Raw genomic sequence first — 12,783 nt, 5'->3', positions numbered from 1 at the left:
CAATTGAGTGGTAAAGATCAGATTTTCCTGCAGAAAAATGACAGGAGTGGGGAAGTCTGAATGAGTCCTACATTAAGCTAAAATTCTGCTCTTTTAAGGGAAATTGTTCTGCAGGTATGTGTAATTTAGGGCAAAATTTACACTAAAATACTCAAAAATCATAAAGAGGCCACTGAAAAACATGCATAGCATATCTCTCAATGATACAGCATAAAATTCTCTTTGCAGTATTGTGCCAAAGAACTACCAGCATATTCTGGCCTTGGTATTTGCTGTCCAGGAGATCAATGAGAACCCCAAGATCTTGCCTAATATTACACTGGGATTCCACATCTATGACAGTTACTTCGATGAAAGGATGACCTACCGGGCTGCTCTGAACCTTCCCTCCACACTTGTCCCCAACTACAAGTGCAACAACCAGAAACACCTGATGACAGTTATTGGGGGACTGGACCTGGATACCTCTGTCTACCTGGCAAACATCTTGGGCATCTACAAGATTCCCCAGGTAAGATGCTGCCTAGGGGATTTCACACATTCACCATGATATCTTCTATTCAGAAAGGATTTCTTTAATATAGAAATAGTTGTGAGAGACAAAGGAGAGTGATTCTGCCCTTCACAAGGTAATGTGATGGTAGAAGAGTTCGCCTCTCACACCACTTTCTTGTCCACACACACCACCAAAAAACACCTATCCAAATTCCATTCTGCTGACTGACACCCTCTCACCTTTGCTCCATGGTCTACTGGTTGGAGACTGAAGCTGCTCTCTTGCAAAGCTGGAAGCCTGCCAATCAGGAGTCAGCTGCCCACACATTGTGGCACTTGATGCAAATTCTGTGTGTTAGTGGTTTGATAGAGGAAGGGAAGATGCTATGAAATTAGTAGTTGAAATGAAGCAACATGAAAGAAACAGCAGAAGAAAGCAGCAGCTTATAAAAGCCTAGAGATCACAGTTGATAAAGAAAAAGGGATAGGGAAGGAGAGGAGAGCAGGAGAGCAGGAAACTGGGCATGCAGGGGTGGCAGAGAAGGCGGTGGAGGCTGAGAAACACAGGGTGCAATCTGCCACACACCCCCAGCTTTCTGGAACCTGCCTTCTTAAGGCAACTGGCTCATTTTGCCTCCTGGGTGGGAAGGCCCTGGATGCACATACCCAGTCCTTCTGCTATTGTAGATGATGCTACTTTATTTCCCTTTAGCTCACTTATGGCTCCTTTGCCCCAGAAGATGCTGGTCAAAGCCAATCCACTTCCTTCTACAGGATGGTGTCCAATGAAGCCCATCAGTACACTGGGATTGTTGAGTTACTTCTGCACTTTGCTTGGACGTGGGTTGGATTGCTTGCTGCAGAAAGTGGAGAGAGATTTATTCAGACCCTGAAACCTCTGCTCTCCCAGAGAGGCATTTGCTTGGCCTTCTCAGAGACAACCCTGAAAACGACATCTTTGGCTGAGTATTATGACATGTTTCCCCACTGGATCCAAATTTATCAAGCTATTATGGAAAGTAAAGCCAAGGTGGTGGTTGTCTATGGAGGAACAAAGTCCATGCTTCCCTTGAGAAACATAGTAGCTCTTGGTGAATTGGAATATGTGGCCAAGACATCTGTGGGCAAGGTGTGGATTCTGATGGCACAGCTAGATTTCACGGCTACGACCTATCAAATGAACCTGGATATGCAAGTCTTCCATGGTTCCCTCTGCTTTACAGTTCATTCGAATGTGGTACAAGGATTCAAATCCTTTCTTGAGGCACAAAGTCCTTTTGAGGCAAAGGGAAATGGCTTTGTCAAGCAGTTCTGGGCAGAAGTCTTTCTATGTTTATTTCCAAACTCCAGTACAGAGGAACAGGCCAGTAGAACATGCACTGGAGAGGAGAAGCTGGAGAATCTCACTTCGTCTGTTTTTGAGATGACCATGTCTGGCCACAGCTACAGTCTTTACGATGCTGTCTTTGCAACGGCACATGCTTTACATGCCATGTTCTTGTACAGGACCAAATTCAAATCAGCGGTGGAAGGAGAGATGCAGGAGCTTTGGCCTTGGCAGGTAATGCCTCATGAGATATAATTTATTTGACATAGGCAGTGATATGTAAAACAGCACCCTGAAAAATTTCAAGCTCCAGTGTAAGAGCACATTCTCCCCTTGTGTGCAGAAAAGCTACTCACGGAGTAAGACAGTGAAGTACCAGACCTGTCCAATTTTTCATGTGAGCAACTGCCTTTGCATGCAGAGAACCTGTTAGTGAAGGCGGACCCTCTACATACAATCATAGAATCATAGAGTTGGAAGAGACCACAAGGGCCATCGAGTCCAACCCCCTGCCAAGCAGGAAACACCATCAGAGCACTCCTGACATATGGTTGCCAAGCCTCTGCTTAAAGACCTCCAAAGAAGGAGACTCCACCACACTCCTTGGCAGCAAATTCCACTGTCAAACAGCCCTTGCTGCCAGGAAGTTATTCCTAATGTTTAGGTGGAATCTTCTTTCTTGTAGTTTGGATCCATTACAAGTTACATGGAGGATCCGTGACTATACTGAGATGAATAGGAGAGAGCTGGCAGGGAGAGGCCAGTGGACCTGGAGAAAAAAGTAGCTGTGGCTTGGGAAGTGGGATGGGGAACAGTAAGGGAGAGGATTTAAAACCTGTTCTTTTAGTTTTTGCTGAGCTTGCTAAACAATTACAGATAGGTAGCCGTGTTGGTCTGCCATAGTCAAAATAAAAAAATTCCTTCCAGTAGCACCTTAAAGACCAACTAAGTTAGTTCTTGGTATGAGCTTTCGTGTGCATGCACACTTCTTCAGATACACTGAAACAGAAGTTGCCAGATCCTTCTATATAGTGAGAAGGTGGGGAGGGGTATTACTCAGAAGGGTGGTGGGAATGGGAGATTGGCAGATAGCTGAGATGAGCCTGTTGACGACTCCTAACGACTGTAATAGGTCTTACAGGAAAAGGCAAGGGATGAGAAGGTGAGAAATGGCTTAGTCATGTATAATGGGATAATAATCCAATGTCTTTGTTCAAACCAGGTCTCTCCATGGTTCTAAGTTTGGTAATGAGTTGCAATTCAGCAGCTTCTCTTTCCAGTCTATTTTTGAAATTCCTTTGTAGTAAAACAGCTACTTTTAGATCTTGTATAGAATGTCCTGGGAGATTGAAGTGTTCTCCTACTGGTTTCTCTGTTTTGTGATTCTTGGGTAAGACCTATAGGTAAGACCTATTACAGTCGTTAAGAGTCGTCAACAGGCTCATCTCAGCTATCTGCCAATCTCCCATTCCCACCACCCTTCTGAGTAATACCCCTCCCCACCTTCTCACTATATAGAAGGATCTGGCAACTTCTGTTTCAGTGTATCTGAAGAAGTGTGCATGCACACGAAAGCTCATACCAAGAACTAACTTAGTTGGTCTTTAAGGTGCTACTGGAAGGAATTTTTTTATTTTTGCTAAACAATATCATTCTTGTTGGACTCTTTGGTGAGAGAACCCCAGAAGAGATTTAATATGGCAACTCATGCAGCAAATAAAGGCATGAAATGTAGGCGTTAAAACCTTAGAATGTACCCCTTCTAGTTGATCCCAAAACATCCCACTTCCTTACCAAAAAGACAGGTCGCATAATTAATAAGTTATACATTGTTTACTTGCAAAGCTCTTCAAATGTCTGATTCGTGTGCTTTTCCATACAGCAGTCAGTTGTGCAGGCAGTCAAACATAGCTCGGTTACAAAAATGGCTACAGTTCCTAAAATATTGGTATAGAAACAGAGTGCAGACAAACAGAAGGCATCGTGAGTGCCAATAAGGAGAGACATATGCATTACTTCACAGTTACTACTTTTTCTTCCAATGCAGCTCCATCCCTTCCTTAGGAGTGTCTCCTGCAACAACTCTGCTGGAGAAACTGTATCTTTTGGTGAGAACAGGGAAGTTGAAGCTGGCTTTGATATTACCAACCTGGTCACTTTTCCAAACAATTCCTTCCTGAGGGTTAAGGTTGGAAGGGTGGATGTGCAAGCCATCCCAGGCCAGCAAATTTCCATTGATGACAACAGAATGGTTTGGCACAGAAGCTTTCACCAGGTGGGGCATAATTCCTACTTCCATGAAATATAGGAAAACAATATTATTGCATTTTTAGATTTTCCTCTGCACTACATAAGAACAAAAGAAAAGCTTGCTGGATCAGTCCAATGGCCCATCTTGTCCAGGATAACACCCATGGCCAGTCTTGTCCTGCATCTGGATATGGCATGCATGTGACTGTTACCTTGTGTGTCTCTCTATCTCAGGGTATTTCATGAGTCTCTTGTCAAGAATGAGGTGTTTGTTGCTCCGATGGGAAGGAAGCAGGGACTATGGAGTTTGTGGGTAGCTGTTTTCTCACCAACAGTGGAATGAGGAAATGGACTTCTTAGATTTAGGAAGACTCAAACAATGGGGGCCAAAGAATTTTTTAAAAATCAATCTCTCCCCCTCCAAGGAGGCTCTCTTCCCTACATATCTTTAGGCGCCAGGTGAAAACATACCTCTTCTCCCAGTTTGTTGTCAGATTAAAATATCTCTCGCCTTTTGATCTGGGGTTGATATTGTTTTGGTTGTTACCATGTAAGGTACAGGTAGGTAGCTGTGTTGGTCTGCTATAGTCAAAACAAAATAAAAAAATTCCTTCCAGTAGCACCTCATAGACCAACTAATTTTTTTATTGGTAGGAGCTTTTGTGTGCATGCACACTTCTTCAGATACCTAGGAACTGCTGGCGGAGATCAACATATAGTTTACGTTTAAGAACCATATGTTTAAGAGTTTCCAACTGATGGTCTTCACATGTGCAAATTCTTTCTCCTTCCACCATTCTCAAGAAGATTCCCCATAGGAGGTTTGAAGGATTTGAATTAAACCTGGTCAGCGAAAATGCCCTTCTATCATGAGTATTGAGCAAAAATTCAAGATAATTGTGGTTAATTTCATGTGCCCAAGAAAGCTGAAAGTTAAGAGGGGAGTGTGTTTTCTTTGCTGCTGCTGTTAGTTCCTGGCGTTCAATGTCCCACAACCTAGAAAATTCCATGGACAAAAACAACCAGCATATAAAAGTTATGACGCTGGAAGATGAACCCCTCAGGTCGGAAGGCGTCCAACATGCTACTGGGGAAGAGCAGAGGACAAGTACAAGTAGATCCAGAGCTGATGAAGCGGCTGGGCCAAAGCCAAAAGGTCACTCAATTGCAGATATGCCTGGAAGTGAAAGGAAAGTCCAATGCTGTAAAGAAAAATATTGCATAGGAACCTGGAATGTAAGAACCATGAACCTTGGTAAGCTGGATGTGGTCAAAAATGAGATGGCAAGAATAAATATTGACATCCTGGGCATCAGTGAACTAAAATGGACGGGAATGGGCAAATTCAGTTCAGCTGACCATCGTATCTACTACAGTGGGCAAGAATCCTGTAGAAGAAATGGAGCGGCCCTCATAGTCAACAAAAGAGTGGCGAAAGCTGTACTGGGATGCAATCTCAAAAATGATAGAATGATCTCGATACAAAACCAAGGCAGACCGTTTAACATCACAGTAATCCAAGTTTATGCACCAACTACCGGTACTGAAGAAACTGAAATTGACCAATTCTATGAAGACTTACAACACCTTATAGAAGCGACACCAAAGAAGGATGTTCTTCTCATTAGAGGGGATTGGAATGCTAAAGTAGGGAGTCAAGAGATAAAAGGAACAACTGGAAATTTTGGCCTTGGAGTTCAAAACAAAGTAGGGCAAAGGCTAATAGAGTTTTGTCAAGAGAACAAGCTGGTCATCATAAACACTCTTTTCCAACAACACAAGAGGCATCACCAGATGGGCAGCATCAAAATTAAACGAGCGATGTAAAGAAATAGAGGAAAACAATAGAATGGGAAAAACCAGAGATCTGTTCAAGAAAATTGGAGTGTGGTTGCTGACCTTGAGCCAGACATCCTGGAGAGTGAGGTCAAATGAGCCTTAGAAAGCACTGCTAATAACAAGGCCAGTGGAAGTGATGATATTCCAGTTGAACTATTTAAAATTTTAAAAGATGATGTTGTTAAGGTGCTACACTCAATATGCCAGCAAGTTTCTGCTCTGGTCAGACCTCACCTGGAGTACTTTGTCCAGTTCTGGGCACCACAGTTCAAGAAGGACACTGACAAACTGGAACGTGTCCAGAGGAGGGCAACCAAAATGGTCAAAGGCCTGGAAACGATGCCTTATGAGGAACGGCTAAGGGAGCTGGGCATGTTTAGCCTGGAGAAGAGGAGGTTAAGGGGTGATATGATAGCCATGTTCAAATATATAAAAGGATGTCACATAGAGGAGGGAGAAAGGTTGTTTTCTGCTGCTCCAGAGAAGCGGACACGGAGCAATGGATCCAAACTACAAGAAAGAAGATTCCACCTAAACGTTAGGAAGAACTTCCTGACAGTAAGAGCTGTTCGACAGTGGAATTTGCTGCCAAGGAGTGTGGTGGAGTCTCCTACTTTGGAGGTCTTTAAGCAGAGGCTTGACAACCATATGTCAGGAGTGCTCTGATGGTGTTTCCTGCTTGGCAGGGGGTTGGACTCGATGGCCCTTGTGGTCTCTTCCAACTCTATGATTCTATGATTCTATGATTCTAAGTTTGGAAAATTCAGCAGTGGCCAGTGGGTTGGAGAGGATTAGTCTACATCCCAATCCCAAAGAAGTGCAGTGCCAAAGAATGCTCCAACTACCGCACAATTGCGCTCATTTCACACCCTAGCAAGGTTAAGCAAGCTTAAAATTCTACAAGGCAGGCTTAATCAGTATGTGGACCGAAAACTCTCAGAAGTGCAAGCTGGATTTCGAAGGGGAAGAGGAACCAGAGACCAAATTGCAAATATGCACTGGATTATGAAGTAAGCTAGAGAGTTCCAGAAAAAAAATCTACTTCTGTTTCATTGACTACGCAAAAACATTTGACTGTGTTGAGCATAGCAAACTATGGCAAGTTCTTAAAGAAACGGGAGTGCCTAATCACCTCATCTGTCTCCTGAGAAATCTCTATGTGGGACAAGAAGCTACAGTTAGAACTGGATATGGAACAACTGATTGGTTCAAAATTGGGAAAGGAGTACAAGGCTGTATATTGTCTCTCTGCTTATTTAACTTATATGCAGAATTCATCATGCAAAAGGCTGCACTGGATGAATTGAGATTGCTGGAAGAAATATCAACAACCTCAGATATGCAGATGACACAACCTTGATAGCAGAAAGTAAGGAGGAATTAAAGAATCTTTTAATGAAGGTGAAAGAGGAGAGCACAAAATATGGTCTGAAGCTCAACATCAAAAAAATGAAGATCGTGGCCACTGGGCCCATCCCCTCCTGGCAAATAGAAGGGGAAGAAATGGAGGTAGTAAGAGATTTTACTTTCTTGGGTTCCATGATCACTGCAAATGGTGACAGAATTCATGAAATTAAAAGACGTCTGCTTCTTGGGAGAAAAGCAATCACAAACCTAGACATCTTAAAAAGCAGAGACATCACCTTGCCGACAAAGGTCTGTATCATTAAAGCTATGGTTTTCCCAGGCTGATTGCCGAAGAATTGATGCTTTTGGATTATGCTGCTGGAGGAGACTCTTGAGAGTCCCATGGACTGCAAGAAGATCAAACCTCTCCATTCTGAAGGAAATCAGCCCTGAGTGCTCACTGGAAGGACAGATCCTAAAGCTGAGGCTCCAATACTTTGGCCACCTCATGAGAAGAGAAGACTCCCTGGAAAAGACCCTGATGTTGGGAAAGACTGTGGGCACAAGGAGAAGGGGACAACAGAGGATGAGATGGTGGACAGTGTTCTTGAAGCTATAAACATGAGTTTGCCCAAACTGCAGGAGGCAGTGGAAGACAGGAGTGCCTGGCGTGCTCTGGTCCATGGGGTCATGAAGAGTCAGACATGACTAAACGACCAAACAACAATATGGGAAGAATAGGGGCTGTGCTGGTGAAGATGAATCCTAAATCCTCTTCCCCATTTGCATCCTCATGCATTCTTCCTGAATGCCTGAAAGGGGCTCAAACATGGTAAGTTTCAGCATTGTTATTTTTTCATATATTTTTCTTAATTAAATTTTGTTTAGCAATTTAAAATACTCATTTTAACATCCTTATAATATCAATGACTTCCCTTCTTCTCTTTCCATGGTTTCTTTTACATATCATAAATCTCTGCATATTTTATATTTATTAATTTATAGACTCTGCATCCCACCTCAGTACTTTTAATTTCCCTATTTGTCCTTATATTCTGAAGCAATATTTCTAAATAAACAGCAATGGAGACAGGGGACACCCTTGTCTTGTTCCTTTTTCTATTTTGCATTTGTATGAAGGAATATTATTTATTAAAATATTTGCGGATTGATCGGTATAGATCACCCAGGAAAGAATTACCTACTTCCATTTTCTCTAAAACCTTAATCAAAAATGACCATTAAATATAATCAAAGTCTTTCTCTGCATCTAAAAATATTAATGTGGCCTGTTATTCATTTCTCACTTCCAAATACTCTATTAACTTAATTGCATTTGTTACGTTGTCCTTCATTTGTTGGCCTAGTAGGAACCCGGCTTGGTCTCTGTGGACTGACCCAGTCAATGTCTTTTTTAGTCTGTTAGCTATAATTGTAGCAAATAGTTAATAGTCACAGTTCAATAAAGAAATAGGTCTGTAATTTTTTGTCTTTGCTAAGTCACTATCCTGTTTAAGGATCAGTGAATGCATCCTTCCTTGAAGCAGGAATTACTCCAGTCACCCAAATTTTATTCATGGTGTCCTTAAGTGGTTCAATAAGTGCATCCTGAAACTTTTTATAATAAAATGTCGCAAGTCCATCTGGCCTGGGTGTTTTCCCCATCTTCATTCTATTTATTGCTGTCAGATGTGCAGGTGGTTGCTCGTGAGTAACCAGGCAAGACTGTCTTTTTCAGGTTTTATTGGTGCAAACTCACGGTGCACAACTCAAAAGTTCATGTCTGTCTTAGTCACTTGCAGATTCCGGGAGTGCCCCTTTCCGGTTTCTTCCCCAGCATATGAACTTAGACACCCCAAATCTCTACCTCCCCTCCTTACGTTTCACCCCTCTGTGCAAGCAGGGCGATGGCAGCGGTGTGTGTGCCTCCTGGCTGGCCGGGCTAGGTAAGGCTCTCTGTAGCATCTTTGAGCCCTCCCTATACCCGGCTACTCCCCTCCCCCTCGGCTCCACTGGAGTTATGATTTTCTCCACTGCCAGGCGAGGAGCTGCTTCTCAGAATCACTGGAGGCTCTCTGTATCCCCCTGCCTCCCTCCCGCTTTCCGATGGCAGTCCCCTGACAATTGCCATTTGTAATTCAGATATCAATACAGGTGCATTCAAACCTGGCCGATTTTCTTTGGGTACTTGGAATATGTAATAATCACTCAAATAAGATTCCATTTTCTCGCAGTTCTCTTTTCCACAGTGATATAATGAAGTATAATTTTTTTCAAACACAAAATGAGTAACTTGGCACCGAGTTTCAAATAAGTAGTTTAGTGTCTTCCTACTGCTGGCTGGAAGAAAAAGGACACAAAAAGTGCTAATGATTTCTGTGTGCTAAAGTGTTTAAGTGTTTATTTAAATGGGCAGATTCCACCCCTTTCTGTGTGTAACCCAAGTTGTCCTCCTGGTTCCAGCAAGGAGAAGAAGGAGGGGGAGCCATTCTGCTGCTATGGTTGTGCTCCATGTCCTCAAGGAAAGATTTCATCTGAGAAAGGTAAGAAACAAAAGGGATATAGTTTTCAAACATAAGTAATCTTAGAAATTATGGAAAAGTTATGGAAATATACATTTTGTACATTTTGTTTGATTGGAGAATTGTACCATTTTTCAGGGAAACTCTATTATGCTTTGTGTTGGTTCACGAAGTACAATTTACATAACTTTCCCATCCAAATGTCAACAAAATCAAATTTCTCCTCCATCCCTATTGGCACACAGCCCCCATAATGGAATATGGACGTTGTCCTTGTCCCCCCCTCTACAAAAAAGGATTTGTCACCCATGATGAATGTTAAAATAGAGTAGGCAATGCTGAGCTGAATGGACCAGAGATCTGAGTTGGGATGACACATTCCTGAGTTCCTGTTCTGAACAATTATAATGCGAGGCTGATTTGTATTTGTACTTACCAACTTTGTCCATCTAAACTGCACAACACGGTTTATGGGGAGTTAGTAAGCCATCACAGGACACCCACACACCCACTGGCAGAGGAAGGAGGGTGCGGGGTGTGTGGACCACCCTGGGTGAAATCCCTGAGGGGGCTGACATCGCCACGCCACCCTCCCCCCAACGCTCACTGCACTGGCAGTGCCCTTGGATGCTTGCTGCATGGGCAGCTAGCAGCGCCCCCCACGCCTGCCCCTTTGGGCTGGCTAGTCCCGCCCACATGCCGCTCTGGGTGTCAGAGCAAGTAGCTCCACCTCTGCACATGACCCAACACAAAGTGCTGAGGTGGGGTTCTCAGGCATCACTCTCAATCTGGTTACTCTGGAAATGTCTGTGATATATCTAATTTAAGCTTATGAGTTCCATACTGACACCATTAGTAGCTGCTTTGCAACACATCTGAAATCTGAAAGGGAAACGTTGACAGCTATGTTCTGAGGTGGGGTTCTCATGCATGACTTTCAATCAGGTTACTCCGAAAATATGCGTGATACCTCTAATTTAACATTATCAGTTCCATACTCACACCGTTAGCAGCTGCTCTCCAACACATCGAAAATCTGAATGTTTTATTATCTTTCCAGACATGGTTGACTGTGTTGCATGCCCAAAGGACCACTATCCACACAGAAACCAATCACAATGTATTCCAAAGACCATCAGCTTCCTGTCCTTTAAAGAGCCTCTGGGGATGAGCTTAGCATTGTTGGCTCTTTCTCTCTCTCTCCTCACTGTGGTGATCCTAGCCATCTTCATTAAACATCAGGACACACCCATTGTCAGAGCAAACAATCGGGACCTCACCTACACCCTCCTCACTTCCCTCCTGCTCTGCTTCCTCTGCCCATTGATCTTCCTCAGCCCTCCAGAAAGAGTGAGCTGCCTGCTCCGACAAATGGCTTTTGGCCTTGTTTTCACAGTGACCGTTTCTTGTGTTCTGGCCAAAACGATCACGGTGGTTCTGGCCTTTGTGGCCACCAAACCAGGATCCCGAATGAGGAAGTGGGTGGGGAAAAGACTGGCAAGCTCCATTGTGATTTCTTGTTCCCTTATCCAAGCGGGCATTTGTGCTGTGTGGTTGGGAACCTATCCCCCATTCCCTGATTCTGACATGCAGTCTGTGATGAGAGAAATCGTTCTAGGCTGCAACGAAGGGTCAGTTGCCCTGTTTTACTGTGTCCTGAGCTACATGGGCTTTTTGGCCATTGTCAGCTTTGTTGTGGCCTTTTTTGCCAGGAAACTGCCTGAGAGCTTCAATGAGGCCAAATTCATCACCTTCAGCATGTTCTTGTTTTGTAGTGTTTGGATCTCCTTTGTTCCAGTGTACCTGAGCACCAAGGGGAAATACATGGTGGCTGTGGAGATCTTCTCCATCTTGGCCTCCAGTGCTGGGATACTGGGCTCCATCTTTGCTCCCAAATGCTACATCATTGTGTTGAGGCCTGAACTGAACAGCAAGGAGTGCTTAATAAAGAGGAAATAATGAATTATCTTTTCATCTTTGTGGGGGTTTTCCTACCAAAATATGAGCAATGTAATCCCTCTGTATCCACACCATTAAATTGTGTTGTATTTTACATGTTGCAATTCCTATGTGCAATTTCTTTTAAAACCAAAATATGGTCTCTCTGAAACAGGAGCCCCTTATCTTGTTTTAACCCTAAGCATTATTTGGAAACCAAAAAACAGCCATCAGTACCATAAAATATTGAGACCTGACTAGAACCTCAGAGGGTAATTGATTAGAAACTGAACAGAAAAAAATAATACATTGAGAGGCATTATTATTATTATTATTATTATTATTATTATTATTATTATTTAAAAGTCTCATTCCTTTCAAGGTTTTTTCCTCTCAGTAAAGTTTCTGTCGAGTTGCTACTGTCATGATTAGCCAGTCTCAGAGATTTCAGTACAGCGAGTCCCACTTACTTGTGGCTTATGTTCAAGTGCCCCCCACACATAAATGAAGATTGGATAAGTGGGGAGCACCCTCTAAAACCCATTGAATGTCTTCTCTGCTGCTCTCTCTCCATTCCAGATCAAGAATACTGCACCTAAAATACCCACATCTGGCATTTTGGGGGCTGAGTGTGGGATGTGTGGGGAAAGTTGCTGCTTCTGCTGCTCTTCTCTATGCACATTACCTGTCAGGTGGGGGTGGGGGCTGAGCAGCATAAACAACCCCCTGCTGCACCTCTAGTCTCTACCCTCACAAGCCATGACAACTCTCCAGCTCTCTCCCTCCATTTCTGGGTATTAATTAAATTATTTGTTTATTTATTGTGTGCAGTGGGGGATTCCTGTAGTCATGGGTAATATGCACTAGACCATTCCTCATGGGGATTTTTAAACTTAAAATTCAATGCATAACAATTTTGGGTTTTTTTAATGGGTTTATTGTTAATAAATGGGGCAGAATGCATCTGAATGAATATTTTGGAGTAAAAGCATTTTGAACATGAGTGAAATTAAGCTCCATTTTATTAATAAGTATAATACCACCACACACTACTTTTTATTTATT

General features: G+C 43.0%; 1 protein-coding gene and 1 long non-coding RNA gene across 2 annotated transcripts in view; one reads left to right on the top strand and one right to left on the bottom strand.

Moving 5' to 3' along the window:
- LOC309515954 (uncharacterized protein) overlaps positions 1-12,783 on the top strand; it is a 108,511-nt gene that overhangs the window by 59,321 nt on the left and 36,407 nt on the right. Inside the window, exons 14-16 of the mRNA XM_082194279.1 lie at positions 229-511; positions 1,208-2,056; positions 3,870-4,097. Coding sequence (XP_082050405.1) covers positions 229-511; positions 1,208-2,056; positions 3,870-4,097 — 1,360 coding nt within the window. The remainder of the gene's footprint in view (positions 1-228; positions 512-1,207; positions 2,057-3,869; positions 4,098-12,783) is intronic.
- Positions 1-12,783, bottom strand: part of LOC309516083 — a 71,331-nt gene that overhangs the window by 45,408 nt on the left and 13,140 nt on the right. The gene's annotated exons all lie outside the window — the stretch shown is intronic.

Source organism: Podarcis vaucheri (genome assembly GCF_965113315.1).
Source record: "Podarcis vaucheri genome assembly, chromosome: 13".
In the NCBI taxonomy this organism is placed as follows: domain Eukaryota; kingdom Metazoa; phylum Chordata; class Lepidosauria; order Squamata; family Lacertidae; genus Podarcis; species Podarcis vaucheri.
The sequence above is the reverse complement of the archived record's forward strand: the minus strand, read 5'-3'. Positions and strand labels throughout refer to the sequence as shown.